The sequence below is a fragment of the Nilaparvata lugens genome, chromosome 4 (assembly GCF_014356525.2).
Source record: "Nilaparvata lugens isolate BPH chromosome 4, ASM1435652v1, whole genome shotgun sequence".
NCBI lineage: Eukaryota > Metazoa > Arthropoda > Insecta > Hemiptera > Delphacidae > Nilaparvata > Nilaparvata lugens.
This window is the reverse complement of record NC_052507.1, coordinates 72,450,613-72,462,887: the sequence shown is the minus strand read 5'-3', so window position 1 is coordinate 72,462,887 and position 12,275 is coordinate 72,450,613. Positions and strand designations below refer to the sequence as shown.

Sequence of the window (12,275 nt, the reverse complement as noted above, 5' to 3'; positions counted from 1 at the left end):
AGGCTTTAAAAGAATATACTCTGTACTGATGGGGGTTCACAAAATTAGCCTCAAAATAAAATCTGGGGGGAGGGTCACAAACAAACAAAAGAAGTCAGCAGTGTTTAAAATAGCTACTGATGAAATTTTCTTGTATGGGGGTAAAAGCTGAATTTTTTCCCAAATATTATGGGGGCCTTTAATTCTTACTTCCGATGTCTTGCCTTGCGTTCAGTTCATGGTCTTAGGGGGGTGGGCACCCCTAATATTGCGGTAGGCAATTCTTTTACTGGTAATTACCCTTGTTTATTATCCTTCTCTTAGTAAAAATCTATTAAGCTGGTGCTATTCGCCCCTAGGCAATTTTACGTCATTTTAACAAAAAAACTCCGGGGGCTGAACAAAAAAGCTTTTATCGAATTTTCTGTGCGATGCTGATTTCAAATGTCGAAAAAATTTGGGGGTCTCTAGGGGGCCAGGGGGGTGAAATTTTCGTGATTTGGAGGTTTTCCCATAGCCTCCAGTACGTTCCCTAATTGATTTCGAGGTTGGTTCTCGGTGACAATCAGCCGTATTGGCTGTGAATTTTTTGTCTATGTGGCTTTAGTATAATAAAGACTTGAAATACAGAAGAAATTACAAACTGTTCAGTTAAGAGAAAACAAACCAAATCATCATGTAGTTGTAAAAGAGCGTACTTTGAAAAATAATTATTCTTTATTATCCAATATTTACCTTTTTCAATTATTCTAACGTAAAATAAAATATTTATTGCATTTGAAATGAAAACTTGTAAGCGGGAAAACATGGACGACAAAACATATGATTTTTATAAATGGTTGACATGACCAGTGATTAGCTGTTACTACTGACATTTGGCATTGAGAATTGAGGTTATATTATAATTATCGGCATTCTTCAATCACGTTTACTTCAGTCCAGTCTCTGTTCTCAGCTCTTCACATTTCAAGTCTTTATAGTAGCCAATGTCAATAGTGCCGCTAATCATTACGTAATAATTCTCCTACTGATAATATTGTGAGCAAGCGGACCATGCATTTTTAACCGACCGTGATGAAAGAGCTAGTTTGTGTCAAAGTTATTCTGTTTGCTAAAGCTAGAGAACTAAGTGGTCAGAAGGAAAGTGAAATATTTTTAGAATCTTCTTTATCAAGTAATAAGTTATTGAGTGAAATAGTTGAACAATTCACTCTTGAACCTATCCGAAACAACGTGATTCTTGCGTTGAATGAAGAGTATGTATTGCCCGATTGTGATGTAACGTTAAAATCAGGAGATACATTGGCTGTAATACCACCTTTAAGTGGAGGTAAGTATAACATTTTTATTTAAAAAATTATAGTTTTGTATAATATAATAATTTATTTTTCATAAATCATAAGTAAACATATCTGCTTTAGATTTGTCAATTCTTTTAAAACACAACTGACTCTGAAAGAATTATTTTCAATATTATTGTAAACAACTACAGTTTGTTTACTGTAAGTTTCTTCTACATTACGCATGCTTACTGTAATTTTTAAAATCGTAAAATACAGAAATGCTTATTGTTGATCAAAAATTCATTTTTATAGTTCAAAAAAACTGAAACTTTTTTGGCCATGATCATTGAGTCCGGTTCCTTTTATATTATGTAGGTAGTGATGCTTCAATTATGCGCTTACATTAATAACTAAAACTCTTCAATCGACGCGATTTGAAGTAAAATTTTCTCTTTTTATTGTTTTTTTTTTAATTCAAAAATGCAAAATATATAGCCTATTGTTATAAAAGGACCTATGTACGTTTTTCTTCAAATTATGTAATCAGTTCAATTATGTCTGCAAACCGTAGTTTATGTTTCAATTTCCAATTTCTGATATACTCCTATATCTTTAAGGTTGATTATTCATCATGGATTACCTGAAGCTAACTGATGATGTGCTTACTCTCGATGATCTTCTCAAAACAGTAAGCTCTCCTGATTGTGGGGCTGTGTCCTTTTTTGTTGGTACGACTAGAGACAACTTCAATTCACTCAAGGTGAGTAAGAAATATCATCTCAACGATTCGCCGTAATAGCTATTTGTGCAACTAGTGCGCAAAGTGACAGTTTGCTGCACCGAAAGAAACGTTTACGCCCGAGCCGTAGGCGAGGGCGGAATGGTTTGTTGAGTGCAGCAGAGGAACTTTGCGCACGTATTGCACATTAAATTTTTCCTACAGTTACCATTGAATATGAAAAGTGGGTAATTATGGGTAAAATTGCCTGAAATCCATCAAATGTTTTTCTGTGTAATTTTATTATTGATAAAAACCTTAATCCTAAAATCCTTAAGTCCTCGTTGTCCTTGGTTATAATATATAATGAATAATAATTAGCGCGTTGTGCTTCGTTGCACCTCTGCTCACTATAGCAGCCCAGTCACTGTTACCAACTTCATTTTGATTTTGCTGCACTGTTGCTCCATATAACCTACTAAGTATTTTGCGTTGCCATGTTGCAAATCTGGAGTGCAGAAAAATTTTTCCCGCACTAGAGCGGAAAAGTAATTCTTTGCGTTCTGTAATCAGTGCAGCAATGGCCACTTTTCAACGTAACTGTAGGAAAACAATTTTTTTTTCCCGACAGGCTACGTACCGGTATTATAAATTCGCATCTAAATAATAACATCCTGGTCTAGATTCATTCAAGAACGATATGTTTAGTGCTGTCTTATGTAAGTAAAGCGGATAATAGGTATTTTTCCTCGGCCGATAGAGTGCATTCACGCTTAAGCTAAATTCTTTTTTTGTGAGACTGTCTATCCCTGAGTTGAGAGCCCAGCCATGTAGGGGGTGTTTGACATTGTCGTGCTGGTGCGTCTCCGGCATTCATGAATCTTCTTAAGACTGGATGCATACACACTCAATTGCCTGGTGTTCCCCAAGAATAAGACAGGCATCCTTACAGAGAGAAGCTTGCTTCTCATGTTATACGCCATCTGGAGTATAGACAGTCTGCATCTTCCCACCTTGGTGAGTTACTGTGGAGAAGAGTTGTTTCTTCCCATAAGGCTGCGCATCAGGCTTCCAAAAACCTTCCATCAGTGACCCGCCCCAAAGCTCCCCGAGCCAGACGCTACCAAAACAAAATAAATTTCCAAGGAAAAACGCCTACCCATCACTTCGACCGTCCGGGGTATTAGCGCACAACGTTAAAATCCTTCCAAAACAGAATTTGTGGACAAAAAGAGATGAAAAACAATAATTATTGTAGTATACGCTATGCAGGTTAGTACTACAGTCTGTTCATTGAAAGAAGATACAACAACGTTAAGTTTGCGCTTGAGAAATTATAATGTTTTATTAACTCAAGAGCTTTTACAAACATAGAGTTTCGTCATACAGTAATTTATAGTCAATACAATATCAATATAAGTTCCATGTCAAAAGTCCATTCAATATAAAAATCTTATCACAGCTTATTTGTTCCACTGCTGAGTCAATCCAGATCATAATTATTAAATTAATTATAACAGAAAAAAACAACAACATATCTAATAATGATCAAAACAATACCAAATGACAACATTTATATCACAGTCAGGTCAAATGGAGATTAAACAAGAATCAATCACAGTCAGGTAGATCAAATCACATAAACATAGCATAAAACATAAATAATCTATACATCGATGTCACAGTCTCCAGATAAAAATTCATTTATTGAATAAAATAGGTTTCTTTCAAACCAATAAAGTAAATTCGTATGGCTTTTTGTTGGTGGGGAGTCCCTTGCGGGAAGGTCCCACCGCCTGAATATATAATATAAGCCGTCAACGGGCCTTACGACTGTCATACTTCAGCCGGGACCGACAGTTAACGTGCCCATCCGATAACACGTGAGTGATCTGGTTAAAAAACTTTTGGTATTGAGAGGGTTTGAACCCGGGATCTCTATGCTGCTACGCAAGCACTCTATCCACTAGACCAATGATGCAATTTGATCTTGAACACATTTAATGGAGCATCTGGCAAATCAAGAGGTAGTTTGTTAAAAAATTTTATTTTTGGGTAATTATTAAAGTATGGGTCATATGATATGGGTCATTATTAAAGTAATGAACGATATCTGTTATTACTCATATAATCACACAAGCTCAAACGTAATGTTTTTGTCTCTCTTTTTGATGAACAGGCTATACAGGCCTCACACAACAGGTTGAGCAGTACATACAAAAGCTATCATTAGCTGTACAGATTTTTAATATCTCATCTGGCGAAGAAAGCACCAAGTGCAATATTTTATCATACATTCAAGGATGAACTCATGGGTCATTGTTTCAAGAGAAAAACTTTAATTTAATAAATTAGAAGTTAATACCTGTGCTTATGTCATACTTCTTTACATTATTACTAAGCTAAAACGTGATGGCTAGAGAAAGAGATCAAGTTTGAATTCCTTCTTATATAATCCTATATTGGTTCAAAGAGCAAACAGATAAGCTCGATAAATTAGATTAGAGCAATAGAGCAGCAAAATCCATAAAATTAGAGAGATATTTCGAGAAAAATAATATAGAGGTGGATATTTCGTATACTGTTTAACACCAACGAATATTGCTCAGAAATAAATTCTCCTCATGAAATAAAATCGAATTCTTCAAACTACTTATTCTCTGTTATCTTTCAAAAAAGAATTCAGTCTATCTTCATTGAAAGATACATTAAAAGTAGCAAACTCAAGTATAAAACTCAAGGAGTATTTAATATCATTGTCTCTGTACTCCCTATAAGAGTTTCTCAGATCACACTGTAGGTTTATGACTGTTGTTTATCACTTTTTGCTATTTCTATAGGAGGTTTAAGACTGTTTTCTGCTACTTTTTATGTTATGTTTGTTTGTATTATATTGACACTGTTCCTGATGCACCTGTACATGATTATGAATGAAGAATTTTCCAATTCAATAGCATGGAATGATCTTATTATGCATATACTTCATGTATTTTTTTATCTATAACAATCATGAATTTCCTTCAAGTAAAACGTTCATGAGCTAATGTAAACTTTCTCTGTAATCAATTCTAACTCTGCTGGTATTATTGTCAACCCATTTATCCTTATGAAAGGAAACGTCACAGTAGAAATAACTTGTGTCCAACCAATACTGTGATTAAAACTTGAAACCTGTCATCAGCAAACTATCATTGCAATGACATTATCAGCTCATTTTGAAAGCAGTCACTGGAAATCGAACAATGTACTGAAATAACCTGTATCGTAGCTGTATATTATTAGACTATCAGTAATTACCGAACGTTACTAGTTTACTTCAATGGTGAAGTAGAATTGTTCAACCGCTACCTGGCTGAATTTACAATTTATTTGCTGTTGCTATTGCAAACAATTTTACAGAAAATTTTGGAAAATAAGTTGACACAGTCATTCTAACAAATGTCTCAATTATAATTATTGGAATAATAAACTTATATAGCAAAATAGAATGAAATAACTGAAACAAGCAATAAACCAAATTTTCCAATAATTTTTCCAATTGATAAATTCCATATTTTTATTGAATGAAAAAGACTAAGAAATTGTCAAAAAACCACTGATTTATTGATAATTAGAAAGACCGGTTTCGGTTATTACACCATTGTCAATCTCTGATAAACTAAAACTAAATACAAGAGCAGCAGAATTTATACTAGTAGGCGAGTACTGCTATTGGTCGAGGGCATGAACGCCTGCCATTGGCCTAGCTAGACAGTCTCCTCCCCCTCAACGGTGTGACAAAATGGCGGCTTAAGCAACAGAATCGCCATGATAATAAAATTTACTTTTTAGTACAAAAAAAGAACCAAGAAAACAAATGTGAAAGATAATAAAACAAATATGTAAATGGGAAAACTATTGACTAATGTATGCTTACATGTTTATGATAAAACTAAATTCGTAGTGTTGTACTGGTTGAAATGAATCTGGTCATTTAAACTATACTGGGGATTTTCCTTAATTACTCTTGTTATTTCTAAAGCCTCTAGAATATTCAAAGATCTGCCTTTGTTATTAACATGCAGAAACTCAACATTCTCCTTAACTGTGAACTTGTGATTATTTGTTATCAAATGTTCTGCAAAGTTAGATTCCCCATTTTGTTTATTCCAATCTCTGATGTGTTCTTTAATTCTACTTTTGAAACTTCTACCAGTCTGACCCACGTAACAAGCATTACAATCATCACATTCAAGTTTGTACACCCCGCTTTTATCCCAAATATCAATTTTGTCTTTACTCCAGCTAAATAGACTATTTAAAATCGGTTTGGTCTTGAAAGCAACATGAAATCCATTCCTCTTCAATTCCCTACCTATCTTATCAGATACAAGGCCTAAATAAGGGATTGTTATCCAAGTCTTCTCCTCACAGTTTGAGCCTACAAAGCTAGAATTGATTGAAATTTGTCTATTAATTTTACTCAATAATCTGTCCACCATAATTTCTTCATACCCATTTGTGACAGCTATCTGTTTAATTTTAGTGATCTCAATATCAAAATCACGATTGCTCATAGGTATTGTTAGTGCTCTATATACCATGCTATTGAAAGCAGCAAGTTTGTGAGAAATAGGATAGTGCTATGATCTATCACTGGTTTTCACAAGTTTTCTATTTTCAGAAAACCAACCCATACTGATGTTATCATTCCTCTTCATTCTTGTCATCCTATTTCTCACAAACTTGCTGCTTTCAATAGCATGGTATATAGAGCACTAACAATACCTATGAGCAATCGTGATTTTGATATTGAGATCACTAAAATTAAACAGATAGCTGTACTAAAAAGTAAATTTTATTATCATGGCGATTCTGTTGCTTAAGCCGCCATTTTGTCACACCGTTGAGGGGGAGGAGACTGTCTAGCTAGGCCAATGGCAGGCGTTCATGCCCTCGACCAATAGCAGTACTCGCCTACTAGTATAAATTCTGCTGCTCTTGTATTTAGTTTTAGTTTATCAGAGATTGACAATGGTGTAATAACCGAAACCGGTCTTTCTAATTATCAATAAATCAGTGGTTTTTTTGACAATTTCTTAGTCTTTTTCATTCAATATGAATAATTACCACAATATCAACTTCTCAACTACACAAAAAGTTCCATATTTTTGTTAAATTTCCTATTGCTTATTCGAATTAAATTGACAAATTATTAAAAAAAATCAATCCTTTCAATATTTAAATATCCTCATTTCTTTGATAATTCACTACCTACGAACATATACAAGAAGGTGATGTACTAACTAGAACAAAATTTCCGCATTTGGCTGCTAGAATTATTTTTCATAATCCTTTTAACAAAAGTTTTACACCAATTCATATAAAAAATAACTGATTACACATTCAATTATGACCTCAATTGTCGTTAACTACTATTTATCTGATTTTATTTTTGAATTCATTCATTGAATGCATATGTTGACGCAAAAGTGTTGCTGTAAACAATAAACAACTTTCTACTATTTGATAAAAATAGAATATTCTGCCATCTTCAACAAGATGGTTAGATTTTCAAAACATTCTGTAGAATAATTGGTACATTTAAACAGACAGCAATTTGTAATGATCAAGGCAAAGATGAATAAACATAAGTTTGTCAGTTTTTGGGATTGAGTACGTCAATAAAAAATTTATTGAGCCATGCGTCTTTCTACAATATTAAAGCAGTGCATAATATTATCTTACCTAAAAACTACAATCTTATAAATATGAATTTAATCTAAGTTGATTTAAAAATGTAAATTACTGCTGGTTTTATAAGGCTTGTAATTTATTTTGGTATTCATCACGACATTCTAAATTACAAAAGTGTTGAGGGTGATTTTATTTTTAGTCAGTGAAAATAATATATAATAATTTAGTTTTTCTGTACAGGTTAAGCAACTAGTGTACCAAGCTTATGAATCGATGGCCTACAAGGTAATGAAAGTGGTTTGTGCCGATATTAGAAAGAGATGGCCTGATGTCAAACATATTGCCATATATCATAGGTGAGAATTTATGATCATTAGATAGATAATCATAATATACTTCTGTACAGTAAGTGAAAAAAAAGACAAATCCAATCTCTTCAAATTTTTAGTAAACTGTGTAAAAACATGAACTTTATACCAAGCAGTTTCTATACTAGTAGTTCTGTGAACAGTAGACCTCACGCAGTATTCTCATCCACAATTACCTGATTGAAACTATAGATCTTATGGAAATACAGCAATAGACTGGCTTCTCCACACATCTGTGTAATCACTCTTGTCAGCTGATTTATGATGAATAATTCTATAGTCTGATTGCCCTATTACTTTCCTTGCCCTATTACCATAGGTAAGGGAAGTATTGCTTTCCGAAAAAAATTAAGGTACCCAAATTTGTAAATTTCTATACGTTTCAAGCTCCCCTGAGTCCAAAAAAGTGGTTTTTGGGTATTGGTCTGTATGTATAAGTGTATGTGCGTCTATCTCATCTCCCAATTCACGTAATGACTTGAAATTTTGGAACTTAAGGTCCTTACACTATAAGGATCCGACACGAACATTTTCGATCAAATGCGATTCAAGATGGCGGCTAAAATGGCGAAAATGTTGTCAAAAACAGGGGTTTTCGCGATTTTCTCGAAAATGGCTCCAACGATTTTGATCAAATTCATACCTAAAATAGTCATTGATGAGCTATATCAACTGCCATAAGTCCTATATCTGTAAAAATTTCAAGAGCTCCGCCCCATCTATGCAAAGTTAGATTTCCAATTATCAGGCTTCAGATACAATTTTTAACAAATAATTTCAAGTGGAAAAGATTAAGCATGAACATCTCTACAATTAATGTTTAGTAACATTTTCACCTAAAATTAAAAATAAGCTCGAAATTCGAGAAAATGTGATTATTTCAATTGCAAACTGTTGAAAACTGTTGATTGTATTAAATCATTCACTATGAAGAGATAGCAGACCTCGTGTGTTTCCAGCGTTATTGTCCTGTCACCAGCTGGCTCAGATCTTTGAATAGTAGTAGACTTGAGATGCGCAGGAAAACTAGCGTCAGGTGATCAAATTTCATAACGGCAAGGAAAGTTGTGTGAGTGCGCCACACCAGATTTTTACTCTAATATTGGCGTATGAAGGAGGCTCCTTTTTCCTTTTATATTATCCTTGAAATGTTCTAGCAGTTCAATTCGGGTGTTTAATGATTTGTAGTTTAAATAAAGATAGAAATAAGTCCCTACAGATATATCTAACTGAAATTAAATCAAGAAAAATTAAACTGAAATTAAGAAATTACTGAATTTAACAATGTTTGTCGATTAGTTTCAACAACGATAAAAATAAGTCACAATATTTTATTCCAATCATCTACCTAATTTAGAAGTATTTTTTAATCTAAAAATGATCTTTGTATTTTTTGAATAGTAAATTGAGTGTGTAACTGAAGAATGTTAAGTGACACATAACCTAGCTACATTTGGACTGTTGTAACAATTAGAATTGGAACCGTTTTTGGGCTTATAAGCCTGTGGTACTTTTCTGTTTTCTGTAAGTTGTGTAATCCTGAATGATTAAATAAATAATTATTTTGAATTTTATATTACATTCCAGGATTTGTTGAGCTTTTCAGTTCGAGATTCAAATAAATCTCAAGGTCCAAATAAATCTGATTTTAAGGCCTAGTTTGTAGAACAATTATTATTAAATATAATGGACCATTAGACCTATAGATTTAATTGTTCCATTAAATTTAATAAGAGTCCTAAAAACCGGGCCTCAATTTTAAATGGTTTTATTAATTTATTTATTACTCTGCAGGTTAGGCGAAGTGCCAGTAATGGAAGCCAGTGTAGTTATAGCTATTTCATCACCCCACAGACAGGCCAGTCTGTCAGCGGTGGACTATGCAATTAACACTCTTAAATCTTCTGTGCCCGTTTGGAAAAAGGAAGAGTATGAAGATGGAGACGCTGCTTGGAAAGAAAATAGTGAATGTCCATGGTCGACGTCATCCACAAAACCATCATCAAAATGCATTTCAGATGAAACAAAATGTTCGTCAGATGCATCGAAATTGTGCAATAAAACTAGCTAATATTAGATAGTTGAAGACATTGGGCCGATAAGACCAATATTGCAGGATCAACGTCATAAATAACTAAGATATAATTTCAATTAGGAAGTGGAGTGAAGATTGAGGATTGTTAAGAAATACATTTAAAATTGGGATGAATCCATGGGAAAAGTAGATGCCAATAAGAGGTTAATTAGTTAAATTGAGCAGATCAAAGGGACAGTTCATTGTTACCCCTATCCAATTTTGAATACGGGGTAATGTATTATTAAGGCTGTGCAAAGGCTAAAAATAAACTTTCTACTGGTGATATTTTTCAAAGTTTTTCAATTTGTATATCATCAAGCTATCAAAATGAAAAAGTTTTCTCGGGAAAACATTTTTTTCCGATCATTACTTTTTGAGATATGAGCGCCTAAAGTTTAAATTTTTGGGACAGAACATTTCAAATTCGGTAAGAGATAAATCCATGAGATTTAGAGGATTGATTCTTTATGGTATTGTTGATCTAGTAAAACAAAAATTTTCAGAAAATATCAATTTTTGAGAAAGTTACTGAATTTACTAAAAATTACAAAAAATTACTTTTTGGTAAATTGAATAACTTTATCAAAAATTTATATTTTCGTTTTACTAGATCAATAATAGCATGAAGAATCTATCCTCTAAATCTCATGGATTTATCTCTAACTTTTTTTTCATGAATGACCGAAAATTTGTAACCGAATTTGAAATGTTCTGTCCCAAAAATTTAATCTTTAGGCGCTCGTATCTCAAAAAGTAATGATCAGAAAAAAATTTCTGAGAAAACTTTTTCATTTTGATAGCTTGATGATATACAAATAAAAAAACTTTGAAAAATATCACGAGTAGAATGTTTATTTTTAGCCTTTGCACAGCCTTAAACAATGAATGAGATTTTTCAACTATTTTTTATACATGGTGCAATAAGAGAGGTAATGTATGAATCGGTATGTTGACTGAATCTAGAATGTGATAGTAATGATAAAAATAAGCTTCAGTACAACTTGATGCCTACCGTATTTGATTTCTTCTTTAGAAATTGTGTTTGGTTTGTGTATTTTTTCTGAATCAAATAGGCTATATGTTATATATTATTATTAAAAGAAAATCCAAATTAAATGCTGTAATTCACCCCGAAGACTTCTGCCACTGCAAATATTGACAACAGGGTAAACAGCTAGAAGGAAATTCGATGAGCGCTACTATTCAAAAATTATTGTTGTTAATATTTGCAGTAGCAGAAGTCAGTCTTCGGGGTGAATTACAGCATTTAATTTGAATTTTGGTTTAATAATAATAATAATTCATTAGCATTTGAATAATTGCAATATCTCAGTAATTTCCATATATTATATATTTTTTAAACCAGTTTTCCAAATTAGCTATCAAATTACTTTAATTAGCTATCAATGAATAAAGTCATTCAAGGATGCAATAGTTTATATGGATAGGTATTATGACTGCATATAGCATGTGATATTTGAGTTTGTGAAAAATTTAGCTCGATAAGTAATTGACTTATTAAAATTGTGTTATGAGGTTCATGGATAGTTATCATGCACGGTTTTCTGATTTTTATGAAATAAGTTTTTCACTATAATTATTGTGGGCACCGAACGAATAATTACAAAGACAAATTTTTTGTTGTGGATCAACTACTTCACATTGAGAGGTAAATTAGCCTACTCTTATAGTATATTCTTGCAGCAGATAAATTTCTCACAAGCTCTGAAAGCACGCTCAATTTTAATCCTAGGTTACATTATTGAATATCTGTATCATTGAATTCGAAATGATATTAAGATAATTATATATTATGTTTATCGATGTTGTAGAGTCGAATTAATCAAATCAATATTTTAAATTTGATGTATTTTATTAGGTGCAAGTTTTATTTGTAAAATTTTATCATAGCTAAATTTAATAGTGTTATTGAAGATAATCAAATTCAAAACTTCTATAAAATTCTATTTCTTGTTGATATTTTTCACAATATTCTATGTTTGTTGAATATCTCAAATTATTATGGTTAAACCATAACACAATAGTGACATCACAGTGTATGAAATACCAATCTTATGATATTATAATTTACTTATAGGAGCACGTGTTTGTAAAACAGTAAAATTTATTTACAATTTCATGACGTCATGTCTTTTTCTGAAGAATCATTGTGA

The 12,275-nt window shown here is 32.5% G+C and overlaps 1 protein-coding gene across 1 annotated transcript; it reads left to right on the top strand.

Annotated features, from left to right (window-relative positions):
• The first annotated feature begins 915 nt into the window (after positions 1–915).
• LOC120350947 (molybdopterin synthase catalytic subunit 1) lies at positions 916–10,494 on the top strand. The gene is made up of 4 exons (XM_039426377.1): positions 916–1,309; positions 1,880–2,022; positions 7,897–8,012; positions 9,819–10,494. Exons 2-4 carry the CDS (start codon positions 1,894–1,896, stop codon positions 10,093–10,095), a joined length of 522 nt encoding a protein of 173 aa, XP_039282311.1. The 5' UTR covers positions 916–1,309; positions 1,880–1,893; the 3' UTR covers positions 10,096–10,494.
• The last annotated feature ends 1,781 nt before the right edge of the window (positions 10,495–12,275 follow it).

Excerpts from the sequence above, each read along its gene's own strand:
- LOC120350947 (XM_039426377.1), top strand. The coding sequence starts at position 1,894 with ATGGATTACCTGAAGCTAACTGATGATGTGCTTACTCTCGATGATCTT. Across the intron at positions 2,023-7,896 it reads ACAACTTCAATTCACTCAAG|GTTAAGCAACTAGTGTACCA; the intron begins GTGAGTAAGAAA and ends TTTTCTGTACAG. Across the intron at positions 8,013-9,818 it reads CATATTGCCATATATCATAG|GTTAGGCGAAGTGCCAGTAA; the intron begins GTGAGAATTTAT and ends ATTACTCTGCAG.